Raw genomic sequence first — 16,604 nt, 5'->3', positions numbered from 1 at the left:
CATATCAAATTTGAAGGACCAAATTTTTGTAAGAAATGGAGATTTGTAACATCCAGCCTAAATTAAATAAAGGAAATGTGAAAAATAAATGAAAAATTAGAATTTGGGTTTAAATGAAAGAGTTTTAATAATTTTGGGGCTTTATTTAATTTGAAGGATTTAAATGAAAATAAATATGAAAAAAGGGGGTGAAAGTATAAATAAGTGGAAGTGGAAGGGGGTAAAAAGAAAATAGAGATTGGATGGTCCTGATCGAACCGTCTGAGAGGATCAAATGGCTGAGATTTAATGGAGAATGGACGACCTAGATCGAGCTAGCAAGATCCAACGATTGGGGAGGACAGGTATAAAAAAGAAAAATTTAGGGTTTCTCTTCATTTGGGTGAGTAGCCGAAAAAGATAGAGGAGGAGAGAAAAAAGTTGAGTCGATCGGGTGAGAGGGAAGAGAAAAGATTCTCGCACAAGGGAAGCTGAGAGGAAAAAAGAATAAGAGGAAATGAAGAGGGAGGCTGGAGAAGAAGAAGAGGAAGAAGAAAAAAAGAATGATCGAGCGAGAGAGGGAAGTGGGAGCTAAGAACGGCCGCCGCAAGGGAAGAAAAGGGAAGAAGAGAGAGGCGGAGGCGAGAGAGTGGTGGAAGCCGAGCCAAAAGGAAGAAGAAGGAAGAAAATTGGGCTGAGACGTCGTGTGACGGCAGAGACCGAGACAAACGAGGTAAAATGTTCGTCCTTTTTGTTTTTCTTTCCCTATTTCTTTCAATCCTTTTTTCTTTTTATACATTAATCAATTTGTAAGTTTAAAAATCATCACCCGAATCTCAAGTAAGCAAGAGAGCCGCGGGGTGGCCGAGAGGAAACCACTAGGAGCCAAACTGAGGCCGAATAACCCCATGCCAGAAAGGTGAAGCTTTTTTTTTGTTTTTTTGGTGGCTGTTGAGTGACGGGGGTGTGGTGGTTGATGTTGGGCTGGCCGCGTGAGCTCGGCTGGGTCACCCACCTGCACGGGAACCGAGGAGCATTCTTTGGGAGTGGGAAATCAGCCCACTGGTGGACTAGATTCACCTTTTTTGGGATTCTGATTCACCATTCGGGAAGCTGAAAGGTCTTCATCGAGTAGGAAAATTTGATACACCGAACGAGAAGTCAAAAGGTCTTCCCCAGGTATGGATCTTGATATTTTAGGTATTCTGTCGGATTGTTATTAAAATCCGTGATTTCGATTAAATTAATTTTGTTTAGTATTTAAATTACATTAATTAATTTGTATCGTGTGCATATAGGGTTAGGATGTTCAGGCGTATCCGGGAAGATTGTTGCGTAGAAGTGTAAGTATTTTTGATTCTGAATTTGAATTTTAAATTTTAAATTTGTATGTATTTTATTAATTTATGTGTATTTTAAAATTTGAATGAATACTGACCCGATTTTTGATAAAGAACAGAACCAGAACCTATAACCAGTGAACCTAAGCTATTAAAAATTATGAGGAGATGAAACCAAAAAACAAACCCAAAGACTGATGAATACTTGGACTATGATGAGAAATGGATTTAATAATAAAAGTAAATTACTAATTAAGTGGAAAGTTGAAAAAAAAAATAACATAAAAAACGAATAAAAATAAAAAGGATTAATTATGGTGGTGAAACGATTAGTTAAATAAGATTTAAGAGAAAGTAGAATAAGAGTAAAATAAATAAGAAATCAGAAATGAGAGGATGCGAATGATTAGGGTATGGACCCCGAATGCCTTTTTCATTTAGTCTGAATCGAGGAGGGGAATGTGTGTGTGGCTGAAGTTCAACGGGTATGGTGAACTTGTACATGTATAGAGTTTGAAAGCTAATACAGACGTGAATAAGTGTTTGTGAGTGTGGGTCACCTAGCAAACGTACTTGTTGTAGCCATTGTAAGATTTGTGTGTGTGTGTGTGCTATCCATGCGATGGGGGATCCATTTTGCCTCTCCTCGATGACGACATAAACGACATCACACGATAAAACCTTAGAAATGACATTTTGAGTATATATATGATATTTCGTGTGTATGTGGTTATGTGGTTATGTTTGAGGCTATGATCGATATTTAAGTGTCTCTATATTCTTTCGAGAGTATGTGGATATACATTTGAGGATTGTATACGATATTCGAGAGAATTCAGAAATCTGATCAGAAACATGTGAAATGGTAAAAATAATAAATGAATTTTGCATTGAAACATCACTATTGTATTTGTCTCATATTGTGTGTTTTGCATTAAATCTTATATAGGTCGAGAGAATGAAAATACTTATTGAGTCGGTGAAACTCATTAAATTATATCCTGATATTTTTCAGATGAGAAAGAAGAAACAGAACCGCTGTCAGACGAGTAAGACCTGTAAAAGGGTCCTGTTTTATGTATATTTTGTGCATATTTGAGAAATTTTCGTTTTGTTTTATTAAATTCTAAATTTAAATATCATGTTTTGTATATATATAATTACTGTATATATCACATGAGATGTTAGGTTATGTGATGAAATTTGATCTGTGCATATGTATATTTTGTGGGCCCATTGTATGAAAATAGTATGAACATGAATTGCGCCTCATGTTGAGTGTGGAGTATTATATTAAAGTTATGATTTATGAATAACAGTAACTTGTTAAAATTTTTTAATATAAAAAGAAAGAATTTAAAATATGACTAAGTTATCTAATTAGCTAATATTTTTTATAGTTAACCAAAAGAATAATTCTATTTTAAAATAATATATGATCATATTAATTTTTATCTTAACAATATTTTAAAAATGAAAAAAGATCATGTGGCAATTTTTGTTCTTCCTTTTATAAATATGATTGATTTTTTGAAGAACATTTAAGTTATAATACAAAATAAGTTCAAATAGTATATAAAATTAGCATATTAATATAATTATAAATATATTCCCATAAACATAACTATAAATACATTGTATTAAATATTACATTTGTAAATATGGTGCAAATATGTATGGAAATATTTATTTATGAATAAAATTAATTAATTATATAATTTCTCAAAATAACATGATATGTGTAATCTTAAGTTTCTTTCAGATATGAGAAATTTATTAACGAAAAGGTTATAGAAACTAATATAAATGGCTCCTTCCTTCTCCCCCAAAAAAGTCTTTATAGAACTTTACATTTAAGATGTCAAGCTGGGAAGAGAGAAAGAGGATAAATCTAATTTAAGAAATATCTATTTACACTGTGAATAAGATATGTTTGTATATACTTTTGTTATACTGTATCTTTTAATTTAGTAATTTGAGTTATGTTTCCTTAATTTACATAGGTATTATATATAATTTTTAATCATTATAAAAATTTATACATTGGGAATTAATAAAGCTGTTGTAAAAGTCAAAAGGGTATTACAACAATTGATTGGGAAAAATCATTTTTGCTATAGTAGCACATGTTAAATGTGATTTCTAACAAGGGAGAGTAGGAAGTTGATGTACTTGGTTGAATTATTAGACAAGTAATCGCCCACAAGTTGTGCATATCTCTCAAATAATTCATCCATGATATGTTCTCCAAAATGACTTTCTAACATTGACTCAACAACTGCTCTAATAGTGTTCGCCACTCGTTCTCCTCTTTGTATGAATTCTTCATTGTGGTTGCTTCCTCCATCCCAATCAATTTCCAATGCTTCAACTTCATTGATAACGAATGATCCTTCCTTTTCTATTTCTAATTTCAATTCTTTGATACTTGGAGCGTAATAAGGCACGTTAAGACTGTCTATCTTTTCCTTTTCAATAATACCCTGCAATACGATCACAAAATTATATAACTTATTTTTATTACTAAAATAATTATTATAATATTTTTTTTAAAAAAAATAAATTAATAATATGTAAAAATTAAATTTTAATTCTAGTTGATTTAAATATTAGATAACCTGACATAAACCATCATAATTCTTATTGAAAAAATCTATTTTTTTAATATAGTTCCACATATCGATGATTTATACATAGACGAGCAACATGTTGGAATATTGCAAAAGTCATTTCGTTAATATAGTTCAACATGTTGGTCTATGGATAGATCATTAACAACGCAAATGATGTGTCTAGAGTTTCACTATAATCAGCTGGAATATTGAAAAAATCTATTTTGTTAAGTTATACATACTGATGATCTATGGATAGATCATGGATAATAATGTATTTTGAATTTTATTAAGCTCAACTGAGATATTGTCATGTTGATTTTTTGTTGAATAAAAAACATCTTAAAAAGTAGTCTGTTCTTATAAATAGATTCCTTCTAATCTGCTTTAAATGAAATAATAGAAAACCATTTAGACACCACTATATAATTACTACACAAATACACACACACACATATATGTAGGTCCTGATACCTCTCTAGCCATGGTCATGAGTGCTTGTGCCAACAGCTCCCACTGGTAGCAGCTTTCCTCAGTTGTTGGATCACTGCATCTTCTACCCATGAAAGACAAGAACATGCGGCCGCCATGGACTAATTCTTCAGACCTTGATTTCAAAAACGTTGAAAAATCCTTCTGAAACTGGACAGAGTACGCCTCCAATACACACTCAGGGCTGCTCTTCGATATGTATAGCTTTCCCTTGTTTACCACTTCATTGCTTTCTAAACTAGCTGGGACCTAAACTTTGAGTACGAGAATATATACATGATCTACTCTGGATGCGTATATATAAGTGGGAACATATATAGTGCATGCATGGGCAGGTGATTATATATGTTTTCTACGAATATTCTTGCTATGAATATATAACTGATGGAAGAGAGAAGCAAAAGTGAAAAGGTATATATGTTAAAGCTAGGTATAAAAAAAAGGTATAGTTAACGTTGGATTGTTCAAGGGAATAAAAGGTATAACTTCAAAGGAATAAGAATATATATATATATATATATGTATATGTATATTACCTGGGATAGCCAGTGGAGACTAGAGGAAGAGTGAACAAAGTGCAGACATTTTCGAGGGAACAATCTGCCATAAAAGGAACCTGCAATTCCAGAAACAAAGCATGATCCCTTCACCTCTAATTCCTTATAGAAGGATGGGAGTTGTGAAGCGAATATATAGTTAAAATCATTGGTGGGAAGATCGTTGAGGGAAATTCTAAGCTCGGGTGATGGACGGCCCCGATTTCGACATGTGGCATGAATCACGTTTATGATCTCTGATATCACAGTCAACGTGTTAGGACCTGATGAACAACCCAGGTCTGCAATCTCCATCACCTCCGGAATCATGCTGCTGCAGGAAAGCATTTGTTCAACTGCTTCCTCCAACATTGTTTTTCCTTTGCTTATAATCATCCTCTGCATTTCCATAATATTATGTATATATATACCTTCATTATTTAACCAACGTATATCACCAATATCATTTACATTACATATATATAATTACAAATACCTGGACCTGCGAGTTTTTGGCATAACTATTCTCACCATCACCTTTGTTCATGTGGAGGGCTGGCGGAATTTCCATTATTCTCTCTGTGGATGTTAGTGTCAAATGCAATCAAGAGCAGAAAGAAATTGTAGCGAGGGGGAGATAAGGTTTCATTTGATATATATATATATAGAAGTATGTGCACGTAGCCAGACACGACCCCACCAAAAAGAATCAGCATGTGCTTTAAGTAAATATTAACAATTTAGAATTTAAGGATGTATAAGCGTATGGTTGGAATAACTCTTATAATTTTTGGGTGGAATTCATGCAAATTGATATCCACTTATTCTGATTACGATAAAATAAATGTACTTTATATAAAATTTTATATGAAATTAAAATAAAATTTCATTTTAAATTACTATTGATTTATTACTATTGAATACAAAACAAATCATATAATACGACTATCTTAATTACAAAATTATTAAAAAATATAAATATTATTATTTTAAATTATATAAATCTACTAATAGCTCTTAACAAGTAGAGATCAAGGAAAAAAATTTAATTGATTCTCTCTTTTGATATTATCGAGTTTTCTTAAAAAAATAATTAAAAAGAAAAATTGATGACTACTTCAATCAATTTAATGTTCCATTACATACACATGTTATAGTAATAATAATAACAACGTGAGAAAGTCGCATGCACACCATATGGTCGATTGGAGTTTTCTTTGATAGGAAAAGTTTTTATTTTTTTTTAAAACCATTTTATTAATTAATTATGTAGTACATGTACATTAATTATTTAAAAAATTAAACCATAATAAACATAAAACAAATCTCTACTCAAACTCAAAATTTCTTATAAAAAATAAATATGGTAATTAGTTTTGATATCATATTTAGTTAAAACAAATATCATATTTAACAGCTAAACAAATAAAAATATTTTGATAAGTTTGATGTCAAATAATACCACATATATCTATATTTCTCTTAAACTTGCTTAAAATAAAGCAATTGATCAACCATTTGGAAACTCATGGACGGTGTCAATAAAATAATATAGAATTCCGTATTTAGTCTTTTCTTAAAATTATAAGCTTATAATGGTATGAAACTTATTAACACTATAGAATCTATCATACATTGATAATTTATGACTCAATTTTACACCATATTTAGTTTTCATGTGGATGTTGATGGTATCACATGTTGATATTTTCTAACTCATATTTTTATACATGATATTTTCCGTATTTTTTAGTATGTAAACCTTTCATAACACATCAACATGTGATAGATTGGGCAGTGCCAATAAACTTTATACCGTTATAAGCTTATAATTTTAAGAAAAAATTTAATTGCATTGTTATCAACTTTCTTAGGGTAGAGACAATAACATGCTTATAAAAAATAATAATAAAGTATCTGGGTTATTTTGTAATTATAAAATAATTATGAGATCATTTTATAATTATAAAAATAAGATTGTAAATATTAAAAGTTAATTGAATATCCAATTAAACTTTAAATCTTTTTGTGGTTGTTCCAATCAACTGGAAAATTTATCATTATATAATTGAAAATACGAGAAGAATACATCAAATATGAAGAATATAAATACAGTTACGATTAAAATTGAATAAAACAAAATAGAAGTAAAACATTGTGCATCCTTTTAGTAATATGTATTTAGTTTTATTTTATAGAAGAGTTGATATGCATGCATGACTCCTAATTAGGATGATAAAAATGCAACATACGCACTCCCACATCGTATAGAGAAAAGAACTCTACGTATAGCATTTGTAGATTATTTTAGAAATCACACGCCTTAAAATTATATAGCCTTGCAATGAGCACAGAACGAACTATTCTTTCGCCTTTTACTAAAGAATACCGTGTGCTTATTGTTTTAAAAGGCAAATACCAATTTTTGGAAGGGTTTCTCTTTCAAAGAGCATAAACCCTTATCAAATCTATTTTAAGATTTACTGAGACAAATTATAAAGTACTTAAACCAATTGCTAAATAAAATATTCAAGGAGGGGTTATTCTTTGAGAATACAGCCCCTTATCTATTTTAAAATTTATGGAGTCAATTTGTAAAATAAGACTCTAAAGCCAATTTTAAGTATCTTTAGCCAATTACTAAGTTGTTTATTAAGTTTCTTGTTTAAAACATCTAAAAAATAATTAGAAAAATCACTGAAAGTTTCTTTTTAAGAAACCTTTTATGAAAAGGGATTTGGATTGGTAAGAAGCACTTCATGGTATGCCTTCCATGAAAGGAAAGAAAAATAGTTTGGACTGATTGTTTAATGGGATTTCGTTCAGAAAAAGTTAAATTAATTCAGAAGAAAACTAAATATTGGAAGTTTAACAAAGCTATAAATCAATCCAGGAAAAACCAAATATTTAAAATTCATGATACAACTATTTGAAATGAAGTAAATGCATTAATTTCAATTTCTGTCTAGAGTAAATAAGAAATTTTACCCTATCTAACCTATCCAGAGGGTATGCTATGGCCACATGAATGGTGGCAAGTGACCCCAAGCCCAGTTAGTAGGATTGAACCCTTAAAATGAAAAGTTGCCTAAATGGGAACAAAGAGTTTCAAAACCATAAAATTTCATAACTGTTTGAAGAGTTTCCAGGAAACAACTTACATAAACATTTCAAAACTATTAACTTGAGCAGGGCTGCGCGAACGCAAGCCCCCACTAACACAAATTATGACGTAGGCTCTCCCAACTTGGGGGGACCTTAAGCTAAGCACCCCTTCCAACTGCAATGAAGGTCACTAGCTTAGGCCATGAGTCTTCCTGATCGCTCATTGACCCTGTCCAGGTAAGTATGTCTTACAGTTGCTTCCTTCTCTTTATTTATTCGTAAAGTTCTTTTAAATCATCTCTTTTTTTTCTTCGATGTGGGATCATATCTCTCTTGCTTGTACTATTCTTCTTATTTTATTCATCATTTCATAAATTATTTCAATTGGTTTGTTTTTTCTTCACTCTCACTTGATTTCTTTCAAAACAATACATAACTGTTTTATTATTAAAAGCACTGGAAATTTAAAGGAGTTTGGTAAATAAGGATGAATTATTTAATCAAACGAAAAATAGAATTATGTATTGAAATTAATTGACTAGAAAAGTGATAGTGGGCCAACGTACGCTCTTAATGGGTTAGAACGAAATGTACTATTGGACTAAAGCAAGTTAAGAATTAAAAAAGAATTAATTAAATTTAGAAAATGATAATGGACTAAGGAGAAACTTGTAACCGGACTATAAAAGGGAGACACAAAGTAAGAAATAAAATATTTAAAAACCTTAACTAAAAGAATATAATAAGGCAAAGTCCTCAATACATCAAATACATCACATATGAATAGGGTATATAATTATCATAGTAGTACAAATAATAAATGTGAAGTGCAAAGATTAGACCATCAAATAATAAATGAAGTAATAAAAAAGAAAATTGTTAAAAAACTTATTTGTGAGTACTTAAATGAAATGATTAATACAAGCTCCTCATGAATTTAAAATTGAGATGATTTGTGCAAGAATGTGATAAATTAATACGGATAGGATTAAATAAATTAAGAAGTAAAGAGTTGAGTACTTGAAACGAGAATAAAATGAGACTAAATTCGTTTGAAAGAAAATTAAATGTAATCTTAAAATTAGCATGTAATAGTAAATCCTAATGAAGTGTTGGGCAATCAAAATAAAGGGAAAATGAGTAGATGCAAAGTGTATAATTATGGATCATGAGTCGGTATAATAGGTCAAAAAATTTAAACTCGTTTGATCATATATCAAGGAGGGGCCTCTGTGTGTGTATGTGGTCGAGATTCAGTCTAAGTGATGGGGATCTCTATCACATGGGTTAACAATCATATCGTATTTTATCGTATTGTATTGTTATTGTATCCAATTTTGACGTATCATATCAAGTCCAAGTTGATAATGATAATCTTTATTGCTCTTTTTAATAGTTATTAAAACGATATCATATGATAAAATTTAAAGTGAATAATTGATGTGAAATTCGTATAAAGAATGAAAAGAGAAATTATAAAAGTGTGAAAAACGTACAAACTCGTTTGATCTTATATCAAGGAGGGACATAAAGAAATTGTTATAAAATGTGATCTTAATGCGACAATTCTCAACTTAAAATCTTTGTTGTGTTATCAAACTTTCATTTATATAAAGCCTTTTACAATTCAAGATGATAAGAATAAATATAGTATATATAGGTGTCATACCTACGATTAATATTTCTGTCATAACTAACTCATTATATTTTTCAGCTAAGGAATTTCATGAGGAAATACTGAGTTGTGTGTGATTTGCTAATGACAGCCTGTGTAATGGTAATATTCCTCTAGCTGGCTGTGTATTATTCTTGGCTATGCAGTTATGTGGATTTGGTGCTCTTTTATCCCCCCCTCAAACTTGGCAGTGGAAGAGGTCTTGGTACCACTTCTAGTTTGCTGCGAATGTAATTAAAATGAGACTGTGAGAGAGTCTTGGTGAGCTAGTCAGTTATCTGATCACAAGAAAGTATATATCTGATGTCCAGTTCTTTCCCTAACACTTTATCTCGAATGAAGTAGACATCAACTTCTATATGCTTGGTACGAGAGTGAAAAATTCGATTGCTTGTTAGGGCATTTACACTCACATTATCATACCAAACAATTAATACTTGGGACAGAGAGAAGTGAAGTTCTTTAAGAAGAGATTCAAGCTAGCTAATTTCGTAAGAAAGGTGTGCCAATGCTCTATATTCCGACTCTACTTGATCTGGAGACTATGTAGTGTTTTTTAGAGCTCCAGGATACTAGAGTATCACTAAAGAATACATAGTATCCTACTATTGATCTGTGATCGTCTTTTGTGCAAGCCCAATCTACATTGGAATTGATTTATAAGTTTTTGCATGAACTCTTTTGACATATTGATTGCATTATAATACATTGCAGCCCTATGTTAATTATTCCCTTGAGATATCTAAGCACTCTTTTAACTACTTTTAGGCGTTGATTTATAGGTTTTTGCATGAACTGACTTAATTTATCTGTAGGATATTAGATTTAACAATGGATTTAATGGTGCTGTTCCCCAAATATCTGTGGATAAGTTCAAGTGGAGCTTTTGCATGTGATTGAGATAAGGAATAAGGCAACAAGTGAGATTTTCCAAGTTGACAGGAATCACAAAAGGATTTTTCATTTAATATAAATTTTTCATTACAATTGTTTAAGATTTTGTACAAAATTCTTGAGAGGGATGTCCTAAATGTTTATGCCATATTTGAAAATTTTTAACCTGAGTTTAGATGCAATTGACTTTTTGGTTTTCTTTGTTAAAAAGGCTCGAGCTAGAAATGGTTTTGAAGTGATGATTGACTCGAATATTCAAAGTGATAGAGATAGTCCTTGAGCCTCCTCAGCAGCAAGACTTTCCCCGTAGTTTTGTCCTTCACAATATAGCCAAAAGAATCAGATAGAACATCAATATCATTGGTTTCAATCAGCTAAGAAATACATATTAGAATTTTCTCAATTTCAGGAACATGACTGCATTTAGATTTCCCTTTATGTTAGCATAGTTAACTAATGGATGGTAAGGATTAATGCTAGTTATTCCTGCATTTAATTGCTCTAGCATTTTCTCGTAGCTCAACAACTTAAACTGGAGTTCCAGCCAACTAATGTTTTTTTATGTGATTTGACATACAAGAGGATTACATTAAGTAGAATCAAGGCTTGCAAGAACCTGAGATACAAGATCTTTAATTATAACCGGATGATCAGCTAATGCGAGATTATTAGCAATCTTCTTAGTTTATTTAAGTTATTCTTCCATCTTCATGTTTCTTTTTCGCATTTTCATGAATTCTCTTTTGTAATAGATGATATTTGATCATGTTTTCATTACAAACAGATCTCTAATGGCATCCTAGACTTGTTTTGAAGTTATGTAGCCTAGTAGTTCAACAACAACATTTGATTCAATTGAATTGTGGAGCCAACCCGACAATATTTGGTCCTGAGCAAACCAATCTTCAAATTTTGGATTCATTGTAACTCAACTTTAGTAGTTCTTACGATAGTTTTCTCTGTACACTCTGGTGGACTGGTTTTTGCTCTTGTGATGAATCCTTCAAGTTTGTTTCATATAATAATAATGAGGACTAAGTTTTTTCATAGTAAAAAATTATCATGATTCAGTTTCAAAGGGCAAAATGAGCCCAAGGGATTATTTGATAGTGGTTTAACTTCTGTGACATTTGTATTAGTTTGTTGGTTTAAGGTTTATGAATTGGCTTGACTATTTGATCTGCCATTGTTGGTATTGTTTCCTCCTGCCATTTTTATGGCTCTAATACCAAGAAAGAAATTGTTATAAAATGGGATCTTAATATTGGACAATTCACAACTTAAAATATTTGGTGAGTTAACAAACATTCATTTATATAGAGTCTTTTACAGTACAAGATGATAAGGATAAATATAGTACATACAGGTGTCATACTTATGATTAATACATCTGTCATAACTAACTCAGAATATTCTTCAGCTGGAAAATATTCATGAGAAAATACTGAGCTTCGTGTGATTTGCTAATGATAGCTTGTATAACGGTAATATTCCTTAAACCGACTGTGTTATATTATTGGTTGTGCAAGTAAGTGGATTTTATGCTCTTTCAGGGATGTGTACGTGCATGTCAGGGATTCAATCGATGTGATAGTAAACCATATCTCATAGACAATCAATCATATCGTACTGTATCATTATGGTGTCCATTTTTGGACATATCGTTCTACCACTATTAAGGTTGGGTCTATGTTGAAATGAATGTCATCATTTCAATTTACTTGTTAAAATAAAGATTTTTTTTTTGGGAGGTTACCTCCAATTTACCTAAAGAAAATTTTTAATGTGAATCAAATTTTATTCGTGTTTGCTTTGTTGATCTACATGTGAACTTCACATCTCAAGCTCTTATTCCGCATCGGAAAAAAAAAAAAAACTTACTTTTTTTCCATCAAGTGAGTATGCATTTTTATTAGTATAATATTATACGTGTAACTCATTGGCTTACGTAATATTAGATTTTTCTTAGAAGCTTGCTAATGGGACTTTCAAACATCACGTTTGTGTTACACTATCATGTTTTTCAATTACCAATTTATATTTTTAAATTACAAAAATTTGTTGATAAAACTTGTATATTTTATAAATGCTATAGAAGTTTCGAATTCTCTTCTCTATTTGATCTTTTTATTTTCCTCATCCCTACAAATTAAATGAGATATGTTTATAGTTAGATGAATTAAAGATTAAAATATTATAATTCAAAGTTAATTGAACAAAATCAAGTGCAAGTATAATAATATTGTACATTTTATTATTTTATTCATAAAAGAGAAGATATGCATGAATAACTACAAACACAACGTGTATTAAATATGTGAAGTGTAATTGAAATCTACACTTAAAACAATTATATTTTTAAAGTAATTAGAATATAGTAAAGTTAATCAAAATCAAGCTTATGTATAATAATATTGTGCATTTTTTTATAATATATTTTATTTTATTTATAAAAAATAGATATGCGCATCAAATACATAAACTATAGTTTAAATTCTACATTTAAAATAATTAAGATCTCCTGGAGAAATTAAAATAAAACAAGGTGGAAAAAAAAAAACTAAATGCAAACATAATAGTCTATGAATATTTTATCTTATTTATAAAAAAGTGGATTTGCATGTGCAACTCTCAACGTGCACATAACACATAAAAGTCAAAGTTTCACACAGAGTCAACTATTCTCTTGTTTTTTCTTTTTAAAAAAAGAATACTAAATTGCATAATAATAAAACTTTTGTAAATAAGTTACAGGATTGGAAAAAGTTTAAATCTTGTACTTAGAACAAATACCAAATTGTGGATGGACTTTTTTTTGAGTTCCTCACTGAAATATTTGTAGAACATTATAAGTTTTTAAGCAAAATCAAATTACTAGTATCAAAATATTTTAAAATTTTAAACATTATAAAATAAAAATATAATTCTAAAACAAATACATTTAAAACTTTTAGAAAAATTAAATTATTGTACGTTTTTTCTTTTATAAAAAGATTAAGATATACTACACAATACGATATACTATACACTTATCTTTTATAATCAACATTAACATTTGGATAAATTCTTTAGTTATTGAAAAAGAAAAAATTAAAACTAGTGAAAAAGAAGAAGCCTAGATAAATCCCTCTGTTATATCTAAAAACTAATATATATATAACTTATATATTTATTTTATAACTTGATTTTCATAATGTGATGCGTGCATAATATAACTATAGAAAATATTTTAAAAGATTTTTTATAGTTATATAAAATATAAATATCATTTATATAAACAAAAATTTCGTAACAATAAAATAATTTCTGATAAAAAATGTAAAAATGATCTTATATTATTTTTTAGTAAAACATTTGCTACGTGTGAGAAATAAATAATCAATAATTTATATACTATATAATTTTAATTTTAGAGTTTTGTAATCAACTAAAATTTAGTAGATAACTATTATATACATATATTCGTAGTCAACTAGAAATTAAATTTTATTTTATATATTAAAAATTTAGATAACTAAGTATTATTAATAGTATTGCTTAAAATTATATTATATATCATCATTTTAACTAGATTCTATAAATAATTGTAATATATGTTTAAGTCATGATATATGAATAATATAACTTGTTAAAAAAAATTTAATATAAAAAGAATTTAAAATATGATCAGGATGTATTGTAACGACCCTGAAAATTTAAAGAAAATGTATGTATTAAAATTTTGTAAGTGTGGAAGCGAAATAAAAATTCTGATTAATATCCCTTACACAATAATAAAAACGTATTAAACGTATGAAAGAATAAACTAACTGAAGTAAACACTAGTAATGAATACTATAAATAAATCTATCAAATCCTTAGTCATCTACTCGTCGTCTTCCTGCGGGACGGCCTCGGGAACCAAGTCCTCCTGATATGAAATGGTTAAGTAAGGAATGAGTTACACTAGGCCAGTAAAGACATCACACTATCTCACTACCACATGAGTAAAGGTTGGTAGAAAACAAAAACGACTAATGAAGCATAATTTATAGCAAACTCATTTATCAATAATAAAAACTTTTACTGTCCACTTACCTTGGTGAGATTCATGAAAGACAATTTATTAAAACGATTACATCATAAACATCATAAAATCATGCACACTTTGTAACATAACAAATATCAATATTTCGTTTTTCAATCATCAAGCAACAATTTTCCTCTTTTATCAGCCTACTAGTATCCATGGGGATCCATAGGGGGTCCCCGCTATACGTGAACCATTCACATTAATAACTTGATTCCAGGGTCGTCCCCATACCCCGTCCGGTATGGGTGCTAAAACCATAAACCTCAATACCCCGTCCGGTAAGAGGGTGAAACGGGTCGTTCCCATACCCCGTCCGGTATGGGCGCCAAAACACGTAAGGTCTCCATACCCCATTTGATATGAGAGACCACGTTCCCAGTAGGGTTCCCTATGGACCCGATCCGTCCACCATCTCCCACGATATCTAGTTAGGCTGTCGACATTATCCATTTATCAATTCACATAAATTTTTTCTTTTTCTTCTTGGTCTCAATTATCCAATCAAACATAAACACGTAAACCAGTAATGAACACCAAACAAAACAACACAATATCGGGTTCACCATAATTCAAATCATAATAAATGAAACCGGGATTCATGCATACGAAACTATAAAATAAACACATTAAGTACCATACCGCATTTAAAACTATAAAATAGATCAAACAATAACTAACCAACAAATACACCAGATTCGGGCTCCATTAGCAACTTTAAGGAATTATACACATCTATTAATTCATAAAATACCGTTTTATTATTTATTAACCTTTAATGCCGTGATAGGAAATAGGATGAGAGATCCTTACTTGTTTCGGAGTCTGAAATCGACTTTACACTGCGCCTATGGGCAGTCCCTAAATTTCCTAAATTTTTTCTCGGGAACTGAAACACACTTCCGGTACCTACACGTGTCCCGGAAAAACTCAAAATCAGAACCAGGGCCTACTCGACCAATTTTAAAATTCTGGCACAGTGGCTCCACCGTGCTCCGACGACGACACTGCCGCCCGCGACAGCGATCCACCTCGGGTTGGCCGTTTTCGATCGAATTCGTCCAAACTTGCATTGGTTCCTGCGATAAAACAACCCTAGGGCCCTCGGTGGGCTAAAAAAAATCACGAAAAATCGAGACTTACCGGTGGCGGAGCTCTCGGGTGCGGCGGCTTATCCAGCGTGAGTCGCGATTTGATGTTTTGCTCCGGTCAACCTGTAGAAAAAAGGACGGTGATCACAGTGGTGTAAAAATTGCATCGGACGAGAACCGGAAAGGGCCTCATCAGAGGTAAAAATTGAGGGAAGCTGCCGTTGGATTTTGGCGGTGTTTTCCGGCCGATTGGCCGGTAGTTTGGCTCCGATTTGGCCATAGGCAGATTCAGCATCAAAAAACGAGCCAAGGGGAGAAAATTTACCTCGTTTGGCAATAAAAAAATCCTCCGGTGCGGCGGCGGGTGGCGGCGGCCGGCTCCTCCGATGACTGGGTCTTCTTCTCCAGTGAGAATACTGGCGGCTAGGGTTTGGAGTTGGGTGTGGGTGAGGTTATTTATAACCTTTTTCTTTTAATCTCAGCCGTCCATCACGATTTAATCTGAGCCGTCTGATCGCGATTAAAATAGAAATAAATCTGGACCGTTCATCGCGATGAGATCTGGGTCGTCCGTGCGTGATTCAATATGGGCCGTCTGCACGTTTGAGATCTGGGTCGTCCGTGCGCGTGAGATCTGGGCAGTCCGCACGCGTGAGATCTGGACTGTTCGATCGCGTGTACACGGATCGCCCACGAGGCTTCGTCCCGCGTGGCCTCCTGCGTCAGTGTCCTTGCCACGCGGCGTGTCCTGGTTGGTCGGGGGTTCTGACTGGACTGCTGACGTGACACAATTTTTTTAAATTGCGTTTTG

The 16,604-nt window shown here is 31.5% G+C and overlaps 1 protein-coding gene and 2 non-coding genes across 3 annotated transcripts; 1 reads left to right on the top strand and 2 right to left on the bottom strand.

Annotated features, from left to right (window-relative positions):
* Positions 1–3,183: 3,183 nt before the first annotated feature.
* LOC110810810 (putative jasmonic acid carboxyl methyltransferase 2) lies at positions 3,184–5,581 on the bottom strand. Its single transcript, XM_022037106.2, has 4 exons — positions 5,456–5,581; positions 4,960–5,358; positions 4,406–4,672; positions 3,184–3,802 (listed from the first exon to the last, which is right to left on the bottom strand). Exons 1-4 carry the CDS (start codon positions 5,528–5,530, stop codon positions 3,449–3,451), a joined length of 1,095 nt encoding a protein of 364 aa, XP_021892798.1. The 5' UTR covers positions 5,531–5,581; the 3' UTR covers positions 3,184–3,448.
* A 1,713-nt stretch (positions 5,582–7,294) lies between these two features.
* LOC148269201 (U5 spliceosomal RNA) lies at positions 7,295–7,412 on the top strand. Its single transcript, XR_015815931.1, has one exon. It is a non-coding gene; the product is annotated as a U5 spliceosomal RNA (small nuclear RNA).
* Positions 7,413–8,146: 734 nt separating this feature from the next.
* Positions 8,147–8,309, bottom strand: LOC148269200 (U1 spliceosomal RNA). The gene has a single exon (XR_015815876.1). It is a non-coding gene; the product is annotated as a U1 spliceosomal RNA (small nuclear RNA).
* Positions 8,310–16,604: the final 8,295 nt, after the last annotated feature.

Source organism: Carica papaya, chromosome 1 (assembly GCF_054855325.1).
Source record: "Carica papaya isolate Zhongbai chromosome 1, ASM5485532v1, whole genome shotgun sequence".
Taxonomy (NCBI): Eukaryota; Viridiplantae; Streptophyta; class Magnoliopsida; order Brassicales; family Caricaceae; genus Carica; species Carica papaya.
The sequence above is the reverse complement of the archived record's forward strand: the minus strand, read 5'-3'. Positions and strand labels throughout refer to the sequence as shown.